We start from the raw sequence: 18,609 nt of genomic DNA on the forward strand, positions 1-18,609 counted from the left end.
AGAGTCAAAATGCAACCATTAAAAACAGTTTATTGATAAATACAGAAGAAATCATGAGACTCAAACCACAACTCAACTCATTAACAGTAAAACAGATTCTCTAAAAACATTTAAATATTTATACAGGAGGAAACAAAGAGCCCGACATGTTTCTGAGATAAAACTGTTCATCCGCAGAAACATCCATTCATCCAGGTAAAATTCATGGGTCCATAAAAATCTCCCCCCGGTCAGTGACGTCTCCTGGTCCGGTTCACACTCCGGTTCTGGTTCTGGTTCAAACTCCAGCAGAACTCATGAACCCAACCATGTAAAGGAACCAACAGCAATAATCTGGGTTATTGATCCGATCATGGAGAGAAAAAAATGAAAAATTAACCACATCATTCATTCATTCATTCATTCATTCATTCATTCATCTGTAAAGGTCACAGGGAGTCACTTCGTTTTAAAAACATGGAGCCTGGTAACTAATATTCAGTCAGCCAGCTGAATGTTTAGCTAACTAGCTAAACATTCATGTTGCACATTGTTTATCTTGCTACCTAAATATGTATTATGAAGATGTGGCATTCATAAATGAATGAATGAACAAAGTGAGTCCCCATGTTTCCTAGCATGCTGGGCTAAATAAGCCAGATTATCGGCGCTGGTTGCTTCCTGTTTGGTGGTTCTGTCCAGCCGGACCCGTCTACATGCTGAAGATGTTCCCCAGCCGGTGGACGGCCAGGTGGATCCGACCCGCCAGCCGCAGCTCGTCCTTCAGGTGGCGCCCCACCTGCTCGCAGTGCAGGACGTCGCAGAACACCCAGATCTCCGCCCGCTCCCGCTGGATGTGGGCGTTGCAGGTCGGCAGCCCGGCGCGGCGGACGCAGCGGCTCAGGCGGCGAAACGCCTGGAGGGACAGACAGACGGAGGAAGACGAGGCTCCTCATCATCAGTTTCAGAAAATGCTTCCTGGTGACGATCACTGCAGGGAAACACGGACGGATCGGATCAGGACTGGTTTAATTTATTACCTAAATCTGTCCAGCTTCACTCAGGAGCCAGACCTCAGCGGTCACCTGACCCAGCTCAGGGTCAAAGGTGATGTAACCGTAAACAGAGACGGAAACGCTGAGTGGACGGAAATCTGATCAAAATGATGAACTCAGCGGAAAAAACTGATAAAGATCCAGAAACCCAGCAGAATTCACCTGGAACGAATGAAAACCATCCGTGGAACCAGATGAAGGTTCTGGGTCGGTTCATGTCGCTGAACGAACCCAAAGACTGAGCTGGAAAAATTTAATCTTCAAAAAGAGGAAAGCGGATACATTTCCTGCCCAGCCGCAGTGGGAGGAGCCTAACTGTCCCTGATGTCAGCTCAGGCCCACCTGGCCTGGAAGCCCCGCCCCCTGCAGCCACTCACCTCCTCCAGGTCGCTGCAGTTCTGCTGGGTGATGACCCACTTGGCACGCTGGCGCAGGTGGAGCCGGTGGAGGGACACCAGGCGATGGAGACGCCTGGACAGAGACATGCGGCTCTGCAGCTGGACTCCGCTCTGCCTGGAGACGCTCCAGGACCTCCGGACCACCGGGACCTCTCTTTCTGTCCCTGGACCGGTTCCGGGCGCCGCGGGTTGGACACGGCCGGGAGAGTCCTGCGTCCTGTCCGTAGGCCCAGGCGGGGTCTCTGTGAGGGCGCCCCCTGCTGGGCCGATGCGGGGAGGCGGTTTGGCCGGTCTGATGGGCCGGCGGTGGGCGGAGCCACGGGGGAACCAGGGCCTGAAGGCCGGCGGCGGCCGGAGGGCCATCGGCTCCAGCAGCCTCTGGGTCTGCTGCAGCAGGGCGGAGAGGCGCAGCGCCGAGCCGGGCCGGTAGTGCAGAACCACACGGTCCATCCAGACGGACCGGATCACAGGACGGACAGGACAGCGGTCCTCTTCCTCCTCTTCCTCATGACGGCTCAGACAGAGCCAGGCTGAGGAAACACATAAAGCACTAAGTTAGCGACCATCACCACGTTTATCACGATTGATTTAGTAGTATTTTAAAAGTTTGATTTAATGACGTTCAAAGCAGATTTAATGACCGTTTGTTACTTTTACTATTTTCTCCACTGTTTATTCTATAAAAATATCAATAAATATTCATTTGAAAATGTAATTAAACTGAAGTTACTTTGAACAATTTAGTGACATCAACTGTTGTAAAGAAGCAAATTACAATTAGTTATTAAATTCAAAAATACTTTATTGATCCCAAAGGAAAATGAAACGTGTTTTTCTAGAGCAGGATCTGTGGGAGCACCGAGTCAAACAAATACCTACAAACTGTTTTTATCAAATTATTACCGTCAAATATCGTGATCATTAAAAAAAAGAAGATTTACAAAATATTTTAGGCTCTATTTTATTTTGATTCTGGAGGATCGGTTTGCTGCTGATGCAGAAATAAAACGTTACAGACTAAACGGGCCTCGTAGCGTCACACTTGTGTTAAAAGTCCTCCACCTTGTGGCCGGGGTGGGTAATGTCAAGACGTGACGTCAACAGTCAATATTTTTAAAATAATGCCGCATGAGAAAACAATCTAAAACGTAAATGTTCCCGACAAAAACTGGGATATTTTTGTGAATATAGTGGATTAAAAAAAGGAAGAAAAAACAACAATAAACAAAGTAGAACTAAACACACAGCAGACGGTCCTTTCTAGTCTCTGTGGTTAGAGCGGCTAATAAAACAGCAGATAACTTTAACCTTGTTTTTATTCCCATAAGACAATATTTCTAATGTTGGAGTAGAACTGATTTTCAGCTGGAAACAATAGTAAACACGATAACAGTTGTAAAAACAGCCACATCAGAGCCTCTGAGAGCTAATGTTTATAGCTTGTTTAGCCGTTAGCATGCTAACAGATTATTATTGGCTCAGGAACAACCTTCACACAAGACAAAAACAGGAACCATGAAGCAAAGCTGGCACAGAAACAGAGCAGACATGTTTTATGTTTCATACGCACCAGATCAACTTGGTTTCTAGACACGAACAACCGACGCCATCATGGAAGTTGACGTCGCTTCACGAGAAATCTCGCGAGTTTTCCGTATTCCAGCAGAAGTCTGCTGATCTCAACGGGGCCGCCATGTTGGGAAGGGCAAAAGGGGCAGGTAAATAATCTACGAGAACAAGTTAGCTGATTAAAAAAAGATTTTGGTTTGAAATTTCTCAGGCATTTTATTAGTTTACCTTCCAGTAAAATTCTTTTAAACAGGTTTACCTTTTTCTTAGAACCAAAGTATGTAATATTTAGTATTTGTAACTTATTTTGTTAAACTATTCGATTTCTTTTAACATGCATGTTCCGTTTGAATCGTTTTATTGCTGGTATGCCTGATGTCTCCACTGACAGACTATCTGTACTCTGCATTCTGGTCGTATTCCTCTCTGGCTCTAAAACATGGCAGCAGTTTGTGGAAGCAGCTCAGCTGTAGCAGCCATGTTCGCTCTGGTTGGTGTGTTCAGTTACCATTAAAGTTCCAACTATCAGCTGCACCTCTTACCAGTTCCAGTGAAAATGCACCCAGTCCAACCAGTTCCTCATTGTGGAACAGCGCCGCCCTGGTGGCAGCAGGTTGGTCCTGATTTGTTCTCGTTCTGGTTGAAGCGTTGCTGTTGGATATTTATTCCCTGTGGTTCTGGATGCTGTGCAGCAGGAAGGATACAGCAAGTCTTCAGTCAGAGGTCTCTCTCTGTTGGATCACTGACTGCTACTGGAGGGTTTTCCTGTTTAATGCTGAGAGCAGCTGAGCTACATGAAGCAGAATCTGCAGGGCAGCAGAAGCAGAGACGGAGGCTGCAGTAGTTTGTCAATAGGACATTTTATTTCATACGTCTGTTGTCTTACAGTAATATAGTTGCTGAGATGACCACCGGCTGCAGCCTGGACACCTAAAACTGACAGCTGGACTACTTGAAGCAAACTTTTTTTGTTCCTATATCTTTAAATCTTAAAATGATGTTGCAACAGAAAAAAAGCACATTTGCCATCAGATGACGTCATGGTGACGTCATGTCGGGTTATAGAGGTGTAAAAAAGAAGAAGAAGAAAAGAAACCTGCGATGCTGTAAAAGGATCTGAGTATGGCACATTTGGTCCACGTCGGTCGTTTTATTATCTTGTTTTTCTCAGACATGTAAGAAAGGAAAAGGAAAAAACTAAAATAGGTGATAGTTTAGGTGTTTTTCTCCCCAGAAGCACAGCATTAATGACAGCATATCGACAACACGGCTGCAGAGGAGGTCGCTTCTCTGTGAGCTTAAAATTTATCAGCCAATCAGGATCTCCCTGGTACAGAAACATCATCAGAAATATTAATAACTTCTTTCCATCCAAAATGAGAAGGGGTGGGGGTGAGAAAGGTGTGTGTGGAGGCGGGGCTGTTCGTGGATGACGGACAGGAAGGGGGCGGGACATTCACAGGAAGTAGTCAGGAGTACGTCTGGTCACGTGAGGCTCACCGCGGCGAGGGGCGGGGTCAAACTGCAGGCTGAGGACGAAAACATTCAGTTAGCATCAGCTGACAGGAAGTCACATGACGAAATACCAAAACATTCAGTTCATTCAAATATGCAAAAAATTAAAGTTACATAACCCTGAAAACTTATTAGAATAAAATTAAACATAAAAATGTTGTAACATCTATTATGACTCAATATTAGGTCTGCAGTTGATTATTTTAGTAATTGATTATTCGGATATGATCACTTTGGTGGATGAAAATAAAATAATCTAATTGTATACATTAGAAATGCATCAGATTATATAAATAATAGTTTCAGTCCTGAACTTCCTGCAGCTCTTCGCTCGGTCGACTCACAAAGAGTATTTGAGGGTGTCGTCCAGTTCCATGATGGCCGCCTGGTTGCCACAGCGATAGCAGTAGTTGGGAGCACTGAAGATGGTCACCACGTTCTTGTCGTGGCCCCAGTTGTAGCCCTGATGGACGGAGCAGAATCAGACCCTGAACGCATCGTTCTCCGCTCTAACGCTCAGATCTCTGGTAATCTGAATGTTTAACTCCGACTCCATGATTTAATCCTCCAACCAAACAAAACCGCAACGTCTGCTTAACAATATAAAGTAGTGTGGTTGCCGTGGTGACCCGTTACCTCCATGACCAGCTGATGGGCGCGGGACACCAGCGTGAGGCCGTTGGCGTGGTTGAACGTCTCCGAGATGTCCTGACCGAAGGTGTAGCCGGCGCCGCGGGGGGAGATGCCCCACCCGCCGCGGTCGTCCGGGTCGGACCACAGCAGGTCGCACATGGGGCCCTGAGGGACACCGACAGTTACAGCAGGCAGACGGGGGGTACGGGGGGCGAACAGGGGGTGCGCGTACCTCATGTGGGACCTCCTGCAGGCGGTCCAGGGCCCGTATGTGGTCCAGAGTGTCGATGGACGGAGACAGGCCTCCGTGGAGACAGAAGATCTGGAGCAGACAGGAACATGTTAGCTTTAGGCTAACACCACAGCGCCCCCTGCTGGCGCCCCTCCCCGCCTCGCCGGCGCCCTCACCTGGCCGTCCACCAGCGCGGTGAGCGGCAGGTAGTCGAACAGGTCTGTGAAGTACTTCCACACGTTGGCGTTGCCGTATTTCCTCAGGCACTCGTCGTAGAAGCCGTAGACCTGCGTGATCTGCCGGGACTCGTGGTTCCCCCGCAGGATGGTGATCCGCTCCGGGAAGCGCACCTGGAGGGCGAGGTCAGCCGGAGGTCAGCCAGTTACAGAAAATCAGGTCAAACACTGAAAAATCTGACTCTGTTCCTGCTCAGAGAACGCATCAGAGCCTCAGGCTGTGATTGTGTTCCAGGAAGCAGTCTGGATGTCTGACATCACTTCCTGCAGCAGCTCTGGACTCTGATCAGTTTACAGACGCAGCAGTAAAGCTGCAGGATGACCTCTGACCTCTGCTCAGCAGGCGGCGTTACCTTTAACGTGACCAGCAGGGTGACCGTCTCCACAGAGTAGTAGCCTCTGTCCACGTAGTCGCCCATGAACAGGTAGTTTGTGTCGGGAGACTTCCCTCCGATCTTAAACAGCTCCATCAGGTCGTGGAACTGACCGTGAACGTCGCCGCACACCGTCACCGGGCATCGCACCTGGAGAGGGAGCAGAACGTTAAACACAGCCTGGGAAACATGGCCGCCTCCCAGCGTCAGACAACAACCTGGGAAACATGGCCGCCTCCCACCGTCAGACAACAACCTGGGAAACATGGCCGCCTCCCACCGTCAGACACAACAACCTGGGAAACATGGCCGCCTCCCAGCGTCAGACAACAACCTGGGAAACATGGCCGCCTCCCACCGTCAGACACAACAACCTGGGAAACATGGCCGCCTCCCACCATCAGACACAACAACCTGGGAAACATGGCCGCCTCCCACCGTCAGACACAACAACCTGGGAAACATGGCCGCCTCCCACCGCTACAGAAAGCAGGACTAACGGCTTTAAGGCTCAACAGTGAAAAAGATGCTGGAGCTTCAGATGTTTAATATTAATAACTACATAAATCAGCTGATTCTTTCATTTTTCCAGCTGTTCAAACTTCAGATTTAAAAACTGATATGTTCTGCAGATTTTTCATTTTACCAATTAAATCTTTTTAGACAATATTAGAAATACATTAAAAGATGAGAACTAATAATTTGATTCCCTTTGTCAATAAGAAACCATTTTATTGCCTGAAGTGAATTTAGACGCTGAAATAATTTCAATAATCAATCATTCAGATTAATTCCTAGTTTTAAACTAAGTTCAGATCATTTCTGTACTCAAACAATAAAAAATATTTAAAGTTTAATTTTAGAGACGGAATCAGATGTAGTTCTACATCCTTCCTGCAGGGGGGGTTATTCCCAGACACCACTGTTCTTCCTGCTAGAGCCCAGAGCGGCCGGGTTCTACCAGAACCTTTCATAGACCACCGTCCCGTCTCCGAGGAAACGGACCAAACACGTTAAAAATGTCGATTCAGTCAGAAAAACTAAAATGTTTCTCAGAAACTGAAAAGTGACATCAGAGAAATAAAATGTTTGAGAGGTTCTGGTTCTGTTCAGTCCAGTCAGGATCCACAGAATCCAGAGCATCAAACAGCCTGGGAAAGCTTAGTGGAAGGATGATGTGTGGTAGAACATTAGAGCAACAGGGAGACCAGAGCCTCCAGAACCTGACCTGGTACCGTCTGGTACCGCAGCCGGTCCAGAACCAGAACCAACAGAAGCTGTTCATCTGGACTGAGACAGAAACTCCAGAATTAATCTATGAATGATTTAAATGTTTTATCAGAATCAATACATGGAAATAAAAATTATTTAGAACAAATCTGGAATTTTAATCAGTTGAACTTTGACCCCAACAGGAAATGATGTCACTGCGGCGCTGATTTACAGGATGAACCACTTCCTGTTGTTGTCTGGGAACAGAACCAGCTGGGTGAGGTCCGGGTGAGCCGACCCGGTTCAGAACCAGAACCTAACCAACCCGTCCTTCTCCAGCGTTTCTTCTTCTGTGGTGGAGTCTGTTTGCCGAGTTCTGATTGGTCGCCACCGTTTGGATCAATAGATTAATAATCCATGTTTCAGAGGCTGGACCCATGCTGGTTCTGTCCCGACCTGTTTGGGTCACTGTGACCAGAACCGGCTCAGAGAAATGAACTCACTTCCTGGACGTTGGACTCCTTGGTCAGAATCTCCTTCGCCTGAAAGGAAAACACAATTAGAAGATCAATAATCAATATCTGGATATGGATCAATCACATCACACAACTTCATCACGTCCAGGGTCAGAACCAACCCGTTTCCATGGAAACCACCCATGGAGAACATAAAGCTGGTCCAGTAGAGCCTGAATAATGTGATGTTTATAGAAACAGCAGCAGGGGAAAGGTTAAAGGTCACGACCTGAGAGGCTGCTGGGGGTCAGGAAAACAGCCATGACACTTTGTTTTCCAATGATGATAAAATATTAAATATTATTATGACCTGATATTATTTATTCTTTATTTTCTAACCTGTTTATTAAAAGCTGCATCGTGAGGATGACAGTCGGCTTTCCTGAGCTCAGACCAAAACAAACATGGCCGACAAAGCGTCTGATTGGCCGATCAGTCAGTCAAGTTGAACTGGAGCCGATCAAACATCCCATAATAAACATCTGCTGCCATCTGAGATTAACTCATTTTTCCTTCATTCTCCGTTTGACTCATTTAGCTGATGACTCAAACCGAGGTTCTGATCCGGGTCGGGTCAGGGCCCAGGTTCTGATCCGGGTCAGAGCTCAGGTTCTGATCCGGGTCGGGTCAGGGCCCAGGTTCTGATCCGGGTCAGAGCTCAGGTTCTGATCCGGGTCGGGTCAGGGCCCAGGTTCTGATCCGGGTCGGGTCAGGGCCCAGGTTCTGATCCGGGTCAGGGCCCAGGTTCTGATCCGGGTCAGAGCTCAGGTTCTGATCCGGGTCGGGTCAGGGCCCAGGTTCTGATCCGGGTCAGAGCTCAGGTTCTGATCCGGGTCGGGTCAGGGCCCAGGTTCTGATCCGGGTCGGGTCAGGGCCCAGGTTCTGATCCGGGTCAGGGCCCAGGTTCTGATCCGGGTCAGAGCCCAGGTTCTGATCCGGGTCGGGTCAGGGCCCAGGTTCTGATCCGGGTCAGAGCCCAGGTTCTGATCCGGGTCAGGGCCCAGGTTCTGATCCGGGTCAGGGCCCAGGTTCTGATCCGGGTCAGAGCCCAGGTTCTGATCCGGGTCAGGGCCCAGGTTCTGATCCGGGTCAGAGCCCAGGTTCTGATCCGGGTCAGAGCCCAGGTTCTGATCCGGGTCGGGTCAGGGCCCAGGTTCTGATCCGGGTTAGAGCCCAGGTTTTGATCCGGGTCGGGTCAGAGCCCAGGTTCTGATCCGGGTCGGAGCTCAGGTTCTGATCCGGGTCGGAGCTCAGGTTCTGATCCGGGTCAGGGCCCAGGTTCTGATCCGGGTCAGAGCCCAGGTTCTGATCCGGTCAGAGCCCAGGCACTGATCCGGGTCAGAGCCCAGGTTCTGATCCGGGTCAGAGCCCAGGTTCTGATCCGGGTCAGAGCCCAGGTTCTGATCCGGGTCAGAGCCCAGGCACTGATCCGGGTCAGAGCCCAGGTTCTGATCCGGGTCGGGTCAGAACAGAACCACCTCCCGTCTCTGAAAGTCTTTATTTAAAATGTGTTTTTATTTGCTTCAATCTAAACTTGTGATGTTTTTATGGGGAATTAAACCTGGTCAGACTGAGCAGCCGTTGCCGTGGCAACCAGGACAGGATGTTTTTATCTGAACATGTGGGCCGGTTTACCAACCCTGATTGGCTGAGAGAACAGGAACATTCTGAGGCTTTATAAACTACTCAGAGGTCCTGAACTCGCCCCAGATGTCCATAAACATGTGATAGATCAGTTATTGATTATAGTAAAATTATAGTAATTATTACAGATGATCAGAGGTTATTATAGATCATTACAGATGATCAGAGATGATTATAGATTATTACAGATGATCAGAGGTTATTATAGATTATTACAGATGATCAGAGGTGATTATAGATTATTACAGATGATCAGAGGTGATTATAGATTATTACAGATGATCAGAGGTTATTATAGATCATTACAGATGATCAGAGGTGATTATAGATTATTACAGATGATCAGAGGTGATTATAGATTATTACAGATGATCAGAGGTGATTATAGATTATTACAGATGATCAGAGGTGATTATAGATTATTACAGATGATCAGAGGTTATTATAGATCATTACAGATGATCAGAGATGATTATAGATTATTACAGATGATCAGATTATTATAGATTATTAGATGATCAGAGGTGATTATAGATCATTACAGATGATCAGAGGTGATTATAGATTATTACAGATGATCAGAGGTGATTATAGATTATTACAGATGATCAGAGGTGATTATAGTTGATCATATTTCTGGTTATTAGAACAATCAGGCTGGACGGGAGTCGCTCAGAGTCAGTAAAACATGGCCGCCGCCGCCTCCTGGTTCATGTTCAGTCTGATAAACAGATCTGTTTCATATAGATCTATATTAAACATTCAGCTTCAGAGACGGCTCAGATATGAATTTCTTTGTTGTTTAATGTTTTAATTAAACTTTAAACAACATTTTTTCTCTCTCATCCGTTTCTCTTCCATAGATGGAGGGAGCGGTCATGGCTCCAACCTTCTGAGTTCATTCATCAGTTTGTTTTTGTTGCTGACATCAAATTATTTTTAGGAATACCAAAATCTACTGGAGACTTTAAAACATGACTTTTTAAAAGTTCAAACTCCAAACCTATGTATTAATACTAGGGCTGCACCGACTGCAGTTTGCTGGCCGATCGCCCATCTTTTAAAAAGCCCAACTTACAGATTATGATTTTGGCCGATACCATGTTTGTTGTCTGACATGTTGCTCAATATATCAGGAAAGTTGCTGGACTGGAAACAGTGGGGTGACTGTTGTTAACTGTAAATGTGCAGACATGACCTGGTCGGTCGGTTTGTCAGTCAAACTTCTCACAGGAGAAAAAACCACAGCGGTTCAATTTTAGACCTTTGCTGAGATTGATAACATCGGGGATAAGATCACATGGAAAAATCACCAATCTCCCAAAACTAAGGAAACTGGCACCAATAAATTGGCTGGCTGATAAATCGGTGCACCCCTAATTAATACGCAGACTGGAAACGAAGCAGAAGCTAACATCTACAGCCTGGCTGCTGCGTTGGTTCAGCCAATCAGCACCAAGGAAACGACTGATGCCAGCCAATAGCGCGTCAACAAGCCTTGTTTAGACTATTTAGCTTCAGGAGCTGCAGTTTCTCTCTAGTGTTTTAAAGTGAATACATTTCATTTCCCAGGGAAATCCATGAATATCTTTGGGAGTTCATTCGATTTATGTTCCTGCAGCTTATAGATGCAGAGAACCACCAACCAGTTCTACCATTAATGCCACTATAATCAACCAGTACAGAAAAAAACTGGTGTAGTCAAAGCAGAAATTCACACTATTAATTATGTCTGATTTAATTATTCAAGTTAAGTTGGGGTCCAATAATTATTACACACAGAAGTAATTTTGATAATTAGTGAAAAGGCCTAGTAAGAACAATAAGCCTCTAGATAAAATCTTCATTATTCAGGTTCCTCCTTTAACAGACCTGATCCAATCAGCTGATCAATACCATGAAGTTCAACTGAAACTATGACGACATCATGGTGGAAATATGATTAAATATTACTTAAAAGTTGTTGTAAAACGACTGAGTTTAGATTTATACCGTAAATCTTTTAAATATGAAGCATTACACGTTTTACTTTCCCTGGAATAAAACTCCAGATCTTATATGTGGCCTGTTCCTCCTTCAAGCAGCGCAGCTGATCCGTTTCCTGGTGTCCATCATTCATGGACTGACAGCCAGAAACATCCTGCCACACTTTTCAGAAGGCGGTATGTTGGGGTTTATTACAGGGATTCATAAATCCCAGTAATGATTCAGAGCTGAGCGGCTCTAAATGCATTTCTGTTGCAGCAACCCGGTGGAGCCGTCTAAAGCCTGGGAGCTTTATGCAATAAAACCTCTGATCGATCCGGGGAGGGTGCGGTGGAGAGCAGTACGACGTCACATGAACCGATCCGCTGGTCACTTAGCCTCTAAAACAAATACATTCTGGAAATAAGGGCGTTTCAGTGGATAATGAAAGGGAAAATCTAGTTGGTTTAATTAACGGACGGTAAAATGGGCTGCGTCTATTTGATGGGTAAACAGGGTGCGCATTTTCGGCCCGTCAGTTTTTAATTTGTGGTTTTATAAATATCTTCACAAATACACTTTTACATAGAAAACCTGAAAGGCTGGCTGTGATTTATCTTCAACGCGGCATACAAACACCGTCGAGCTCCGTGTGGCTGCTCTAAAAGTGGGCCAAAAACCGTCAACGTTACTGCTTTTCCAGGAATTAGACCAAGCCGCTCGGGCCTACTGTGAAATGGAGGTCAGTGGAATCAGACGGGGGTACCTACCTTCTCACAAAGCGTCCGGACTTGGTTCTCTGTCAGCTGCTTGCACTCGTTGAGTTGCTCAATCCACTGGTCTAACTCTTTAGTAAAAGTTTTATCCTCCATGACGGCAGCTGTGGTAAAAACCAAACCGATCTGCGTTTCAGCCCCTGGCTTCAGCTACGCGTATTGTTATACCAAACCCAGTCCCGCCAAATAGCGAACAAAATCAACAACTACACCGAAAAATATCGATACCTTCAGATCACTTCTGTCATTATAAACCAGGTGTGTTAACTTCCCGACATTAAAAACTGTTTCTGAGAGCTGCGGGAGCGAAACGCATCGAAAGTCCCCGATGCGGCAGAACGGAGCGGCGTCGCAGAGGCTAAAAGAGCTAGCTGCAATAACATCCGGGTACTTTAGCATCGCGCAAACTCGACTCAGCAGCGACGCCACATGGAGAGGGCGTGAACTGCAAAGGAGCGCTAGGTGGCGCCAATACATCAAAATAGAGCAACAATATGGAGGGGAAAACGTTTGTTTTCGAGGTATCTTTTCAAGTAAAAATCTATTTTTACTTTTGAATATATCACTATGATAATAATAACAATCAGAAATGTATATGCGTAGCTCTTTAAAATAACTGTTAGGTTGACCAAAGTGTTTAAAATGTATTTAAAAATAAATAAATAAATAAAATAGTAGCATTTTGACTGGTTTGGCGACGGCTTAGTAAAAACTGGCTTATGGCAAAATAAAGTCAATTACAGTCATCCAGACGTGAAATAAAAGATTGAACATCCTGTTCAATGATTTAAAAAAATGGTTTTGGCCAAAAATCGTAAAAGAAGATTTTCTAAATTGTCTATCAAATTTAAAATTTGATAGACAGCCAAAAAGCCCAAGATTTATCACTGGAAATGCGCATCTGAACGACATACAAAGGACATATATTCTACTTTAAAAAAAACAAAAACAAACCCAAAAAAACCCACTAAACTTTCAGTGATCATATCTAATGTTTACTCTACATTCGCCTGAGCTAACTAACTCAGAATGATGCAGCAGTCTCAGTAGATAGAAAATAGCATTAGAACAACCAAGAATGTGTACAAATAAGAGAGAAACATTATTTTTATCCTGCCTCAATTTCTGTAGTTTAGTGGGAATCCGTTGTGAATTTCCATGTCGCCGCATGGTGGCAGTATGAAGCCGCCAGGGTGTCTCACTGACCACCCGAAGCTTGAAGAAGAAGCCATTAGCTTCCAGTCCGCTGCGTGTTTACCGCAGTTAGCTGCTTATGGAATAATTTATCATTCTTTACGTGACTTTAATGAGTTGAGACTTTAGATTAAACTGGTCCTGTTGTTGGTGTAACTTTGACTCCAACTATGGCTCATCTGACTGAAAACCCCGCTGATAAAGAGAGGTAAGCACAGCTCAGCTAAAGCTAATGGAGCTAGCTCCTCAACCAGCTGAAACCCCCTAGAAGCCCTGATGGATTTAATAAAACAACAGAAATATGCTCGCCTTTATTAGATAATTGCTCTCATTTCTGAAAACAGGTCGATATAAACTTCTCTCTGTAATTCGGCTTACATTATTTCTGATTTTAGCTGACAGGTGATACAAACTCTGCTGGTTTTCCATAAAGTTTGGCTTGGCTCTGAGCTCCTTAGCATGACGTGTATGATCTCTTCTTCGTTTTATTGTGTTTCAGAATCATAACCACATATCCTTCCGATGTTGCTCCGAATTTCAAACGTATCTTCTTTTAAATGTGAGATAATTGTTAAAAGTTGAATGAAAGCATTTCCCTTTTCCTTCAGGAAGTCGGTTTGTTATGTTAAAAGGTTATGATTAAATAATGAAGCAGGGCTCTTTTCACAACTTTAAACATTAAAACAGATGAAGGAACAGAGTTCCAACTGTTTTACTGTTGGTGAAACAGTAAAACAGCTTTTTAAAGTCTTGTATTAAAACTTGGCAAAATAAAAGTTGATTATTTGGTATCTTGGACACAATATTTCTAAAAAAGCCAAAACTTAATTGATTAATTTGTGTATTTGGAACAAATCAGAGCTGCTGTGTGTTGGACTGACTGTAGTTTGAAATGTTTCCTGAAGCGCAACATGTCAACGCAGCAAGTCACACAAAACAACCGAGTTTTATGGATTAATTTAAGGTTTTACGATGTAAACATCTTTTAATCGTAACGTTGCAGCTGCTGATGTCAGACCAGCTGCTGATGTCAGACCAGCTGCTGATGTCAGACCTGATCTGTTTCAGGTTCATCTGCGTCTATCCCGTCTACATCAACAGCAAGAAGACGCTGGCTGAGGGGCGCAGGATCCCCACAGAGAAGGTTTGTCTTTCTGTCAGGGCAGCTGAGGCGCTGACCCGGTACCGACTGGCCGCTGACCCGGTACCGACCGGCCGCTGACCCGGTACCGACCGGCCGCTGACCCGGCTGCTCCGTTTTTGTCTCCAGGCGGTGGAGAACCCGTCCTGCGCAGAGATCCGTGACGTTTTGACGGCCGCAGGGATGAACGTCTACGTGGAGGTAGAACCCAACCGCCTCCCTCACAGACGCTCCCGGGTCCAAACACGGCGCCTGATCCGTCCTGGTTCTGTTTGTCTTCCAGAACAAGATGCATCCCAGGGAGTGGAACCGGGACGTCCAGTTCAGAGGTCGGGTCAGAGTCCAGCTGAAGCAGACGGACGGCAGTCTGTGTCAGGACAAGTTCAGATCCCGTGAGTGTCCAGCAGGTGGCGCTTCTCCTCTCCTGCAGCTCAGACTCTGAAACTCTGGAAGGTTTTGACTCCCTGGAAACGACCAGAACCTCAGAACCTCCTCCATCCATCAGAGACGCTTCTGGTTCCTAATCTCTCCTTCAGCCTCTTTCTGCCCTGCAGCTGGATCCTCCTCCTCCTCTTCCTCTTCCTCCTCTTCCTCAGCCAGGTTTTGTAATGTAGTTTTAAATCGTCTTGGTCAGAAGTGACGGACGTTTCTCAGACAGATGTTCCTCTAACATCTGGAGAAGATCCAAACCCAGACTGTGATCTGAACCCGGCTGCTGGTTCCGATCAGAACCCGGCTGCTGGTTCCGATCAGAACCCGACTGCTGGTTCCGATCAGAACCCGACTGCTGGTTCCGATCAGAACCCGACTGCTGGTTCCGATCTGAACCCGACTGCTGGTTCCGATCTGAACCCGGCTGCTGGTTCCGATCAGAACCCGACTGCTGGTTCCGATCAGAACCCGACTGCTGGTTCCGATCAGAACCCGACTGCTGGTTCCGATCTGAACCCGACTGCTGGTTCCGATCTGAACCCGGCTGCTGGTGCCGATCAGGACCCGGCTGCCGGTTCCGATCAGGACCCGGCTGCCGGTTCCGATCTGAACCCGGCTGCCGGTTCCGATCAGGACCCGGCTGCCGGTTCCGATCTGAACCCGGCTGCTGGTTCCGATCTGAACCCGGCTGCCGGTTCCGATCTGAACCCGGCTGCCGGTTCCGATCTGAACCCGGCTGCCGGTTCCGATCTGAACCCGGCTGCTGGTTCCGATCAGGACCCGGCTGCTGGTTCCGATCAGGACCCGGCTGCTGGTTCCGATCAGGACCCGGCTGCTGGTTCCGATCAGGACCCGGCTGCCGGTTCCGATCTGAACCCGGCTGCCGGTTCCGATCTGAACCCGGCTGCTGGTTCCGATCTGCACCCGGCTGCCGGTTCCGATCAGGACCCGGCTGCCGGTTCCGATCAGGACCCGGCTGCCGGTTCCGATCTGGACCCGGCTGCCGGTTCCGATCTGAACCCGGCTGCCGGTTCCGATCTGAACCCGGCTGCCGGTTCCGATCTGAACCCGGCTGCCGGTTCCGATCAGGACCCGGCTGCCGGTTCCGATCTGAACCCGGCTGCCGGTTCCGATCTGAACCCGGCTGCCGGTTCCGATCTGAACCCGGCTGCCGGTTCCGATCTGAACCCGACTGCTGGTTCCGATCTGAACCCGGCTGCTGGTTCCGATCAGAACCCGGCTGCTGGTTCCGATCTGAACCCGGCTGCTGCACCAACTCTAAAGCTCTAATCAGAAACATTAGCTCTACTGAAGCTAATGCTAAAGCTCTAGCTAATAGTTGGTTCTGCTAAGGTAATTTTCAGCACAAGGCAATTCAAAGTGCAGCTAATGATGCTAACTGAATTAGCATCATGACTTTTATTTTCTCTCCTGGTTCTGGTTTTTATCCTCCAGCCTGTAAATGCAGGACTGGATGTAAAGTTTTCAGTATCGATGATCTTCTGCAGCAGAACCGGATCAGAACCGACCCGCCGTGTTCGGAAACGTTCCGGTTCAACCGTGACGTTCTTCTGTCCGGTTCTTCTCTGCAGGGAAGGACGTGATGTTCTACGTGGCTGAGATGATCCCCAAACTAAAGACTCGAACCCAGAAGAGCGGAGGAAGCGACAGCAGCGCCCAGCAGGGCGACGGCGGCAAGAAGAGCAAGAAGAAGAAGAAATGACCTCAGACTTTCTTCTTCTGGAGGTTGAATCTGAGTTTGACGTTGGACTGAACTGAATCCTGAAACTCCAGCTGCTTGTTTTCATTTTCCTGGAAGCTTTAAATATTCGTAGTTTCATCTTTAACTATAATCTGGACGTTTTATCATCCAGCAGATTTCAGTTCTTTAGCAGGAGAAGCAGAATAAAATGTTTGTTATGAATCTTTAAACGTTTCATTTCATCTCCTGGTTTCTGCCAAACATCTGCAGCTTTTTGAAGTTCCTCTGTTGGAGCTTCACCGTTTGCTACAGGAAGACCAACTGAACCTTGAACTGACCGTCAGTTCAGATGTTTTTCACTTTTATGAACATTTCATGTTTTTAAACCGGAAATTTAAAGTTTAAATCTCTGAAAATAACAAAACATTTAAAAATGTCAGTAAAACAGTTTGAAACTATCGAGCAAAAACTGACCTAAAATTAAAAAAAATTCAAACATTAAAGACTTTGACTAGGCCGATCTGTTTGCTGGATGACTATTATGGGATGTTAACGGAGAAAAACAATCGGTTCACGTTTGCTGACTGAACTGAACGCTGCCTTAAAGGAACCTGACCTCTGACCTCTCACTGCAACATTACGGGAACACTTCCTGTTGGAAATATCAAAATAAAAGTACTTCCTGTTCCAGTTACTCAGGCAATAAACGTTTTTTTTACTTTCTCCACATTTTCTCTATTTATTTTGACCTTTTTTAATATTAAATTTCTCACAGTGAGCAGAAAGTCAGTCCAGATTCAGAGGATAATCAGCTGTAACACTAAGTTCAACATGAATAGATTCTAATATTGTTTTTCTAACAGCATTAATGTTTTTCTATTTAACGAGATACATAAACATTTAATACATTTTCAGTATAATTCAGTGTTTAGAATATTTATGGGTGCAGAATTGAACATGAAATGATTAAAAGATAACTATTAGTGAATATTTATAGATGAATATTAATGTAGTAATTTAGACCTGGGGACAGAAAAAGGTTTAATTTCTGCTGTTAGAGACGAGATGAAGACAGAAACTTCAGTCAGATAAGAAATGAATCAAAGCTTTTTATTAAAACAGTGAAGCTTTCAGCTGCTCCAGTTTAATGACAGAATCATCAATGTGTTAATATGAAATATTAATGCTGACATTATCAGTAGCTGAACTTGCAGCAGTTTGATGACATTTCTGGTCATTTATTGACCTTCAGGCTGAATGTTGGACCGTTTTCTGCTGATGGGAGATTCTGCTGGTTCTTCACATCACTAACAAATTCTCTGCAATCATTTATGAACGTCTCCGTCTCCTGCTGCCGCAGCACGTTGAGCTGTTGTGCAGCTGCAGCCATGGCCGTGAACTCGTCCGCCCCCTGCTGGTTCTTCACGGCAGCCTGCTGCCAGGCCCTCATCACGGTGTACTCTCTCCCCAGCAGCGCGGCCAGTTTGTCCGGGTATCCCTCCGCCGCGCCGCTGAAGCCCCGCAGCGGCTCGTTCAGCCAGGTGCCGCCGTCCGCCATGGTGATAAACTTCGGGTCGAACCAGAACCTGTTGTCCTCCATGCTCAGAGCCATGAGGGTCAAAGGAAACGTCCGGAAGTTCCTGGCAGATTCAGCGATGACTGAAGCCGTGAAATACCAGACTGAAAACAGTTCCGGGTTGAAGGCCAAGCAGACGGGCTGATTCTGGAAAATGTTCCTCACGTTGTAAACAAAAGTCTCCCTCTCAGAATCATGGATGTGCTTTTTAATATTTTCATATCTTTCGTTTCCCTCTCGGTTGTGCAGCTCTATCAGGTCCATCACTGGTCTCCGTATACCGTCTGCTTCGTCCTCTCTGATCCGCCTTCCTATTGGGTGAACATACAGACTGTCTGGTTGGACCAGGAACAGCCAATCATTGATCAGCAGGTAGGACTCAGCGTTCTCTCCGTCCTTTGCAAAGTGACGGATGATGTTTCTGATGTCACGTCCTGTTTCAATCACATAGCATGTCCGGA

General features: G+C 46.3%; 3 protein-coding genes across 4 annotated transcripts; 1 reads left to right on the top strand and 2 right to left on the bottom strand.

Annotated features, from left to right (window-relative positions):
• Positions 1-13: 13 nt before the first annotated feature.
• Positions 14-3,135, bottom strand: shld3 (shieldin complex subunit 3). Its single transcript, XM_008419448.3, has 3 exons — positions 3,003-3,135; positions 1,412-1,962; positions 14-895 (listed from the first exon to the last, which is right to left on the bottom strand). Exons 2-3 carry the CDS (start codon positions 1,880-1,882, stop codon positions 692-694), a joined length of 675 nt encoding a protein of 224 aa, XP_008417670.1. The 5' UTR covers positions 1,883-1,962; positions 3,003-3,135; the 3' UTR covers positions 14-691.
• Positions 3,136-3,842: 707 nt separating this feature from the next.
• LOC103470779 (serine/threonine-protein phosphatase 2A catalytic subunit beta isoform) lies at positions 3,843-12,480 on the bottom strand. 2 transcript variants are annotated; one of them, XM_008419445.3, is made up of 8 exons: positions 12,098-12,480; positions 7,707-7,745; positions 5,971-6,141; positions 5,558-5,731; positions 5,382-5,471; positions 5,153-5,314; positions 4,861-4,979; positions 3,843-4,530 (listed from the first exon to the last, which is right to left on the bottom strand). In XM_008419445.3, the coding sequence occupies exons 1-8, from the start codon at positions 12,197-12,199 to the stop codon at positions 4,458-4,460; spliced, it is 930 nt and encodes a 309-aa protein (XP_008417667.1). In that variant the 5' UTR covers positions 12,200-12,480; the 3' UTR covers positions 3,843-4,457. The 2 variants fall into 2 exon arrangements, with proteins under 2 accessions (XP_008417667.1, XP_081467187.1); XM_081611061.1 differs by lacking the exons at positions 7,707-7,745; positions 12,098-12,480 and adding an exon at positions 6,248-6,313 and having other exon boundaries at positions 5,971-6,171.
• An 821-nt stretch (positions 12,481-13,301) lies between these two features.
• srp19 (signal recognition particle 19) lies at positions 13,302-16,802 on the top strand. Its single transcript, XM_008419442.2, has 5 exons — positions 13,302-13,505; positions 14,366-14,441; positions 14,568-14,639; positions 14,722-14,830; positions 16,463-16,802. Exons 1-5 carry the CDS (start codon positions 13,468-13,470, stop codon positions 16,591-16,593), a joined length of 426 nt encoding a protein of 141 aa, XP_008417664.1. The 5' UTR covers positions 13,302-13,467; the 3' UTR covers positions 16,594-16,802.
• Positions 16,803-18,609: the final 1,807 nt, after the last annotated feature.

Source organism: Poecilia reticulata, chromosome 9 (assembly GCF_904066995.2).
Source record: "Poecilia reticulata chromosome 9, P_reticulata-male-v2, whole genome shotgun sequence".
Taxonomy (NCBI): Eukaryota; Metazoa; Chordata; class Actinopteri; order Cyprinodontiformes; family Poeciliidae; genus Poecilia; species Poecilia reticulata.

Bases quoted from the DNA above. Each gene is read 5' to 3' on its own strand.
- LOC103470779 (XM_008419445.3), bottom strand. From the start codon at position 12,199: ATGGAGGATAAAACTTTTACTAAAGAGTTAGACCAGTGGATTGAGCAA. The intron at 6,142-7,706 runs GTGAGTTCATTT...CTCCCTCTCCAG, and splicing joins AGGAGTCCAACGTCCAGGAA to GTGCGATGCCCGGTGACGGT. The intron at 5,732-5,970 runs GTAACGCCGCCT...CTCGCCCTCCAG, and splicing joins CCCTGCTGGTCACGTTAAAG to GTGCGCTTCCCGGAGCGGAT.
- srp19 (XM_008419442.2), top strand. From the start codon at position 13,468: ATGGCTCATCTGACTGAAAACCCCGCTGATAAAGAGAG. The intron at 14,640-14,721 runs GTAGAACCCAAC...TTTGTCTTCCAG, and splicing joins GGATGAACGTCTACGTGGAG to AACAAGATGCATCCCAGGGA. The intron at 14,831-16,462 runs GTGAGTGTCCAG...TCTTCTCTGCAG, and splicing joins TCAGGACAAGTTCAGATCCC to GGAAGGACGTGATGTTCTAC.
- shld3 (XM_008419448.3), bottom strand. From the start codon at position 1,882: ATGGACCGTGTGGTTCTGCACTACCGGCCCGGCTCGGCGCTGCGCCTC. The intron at 896-1,411 runs GTGAGTGGCTGC...CTGTCCCTCCAG, and splicing joins ACTGCAGCGACCTGGAGGAG to GCGTTTCGCCGCCTGAGCCG.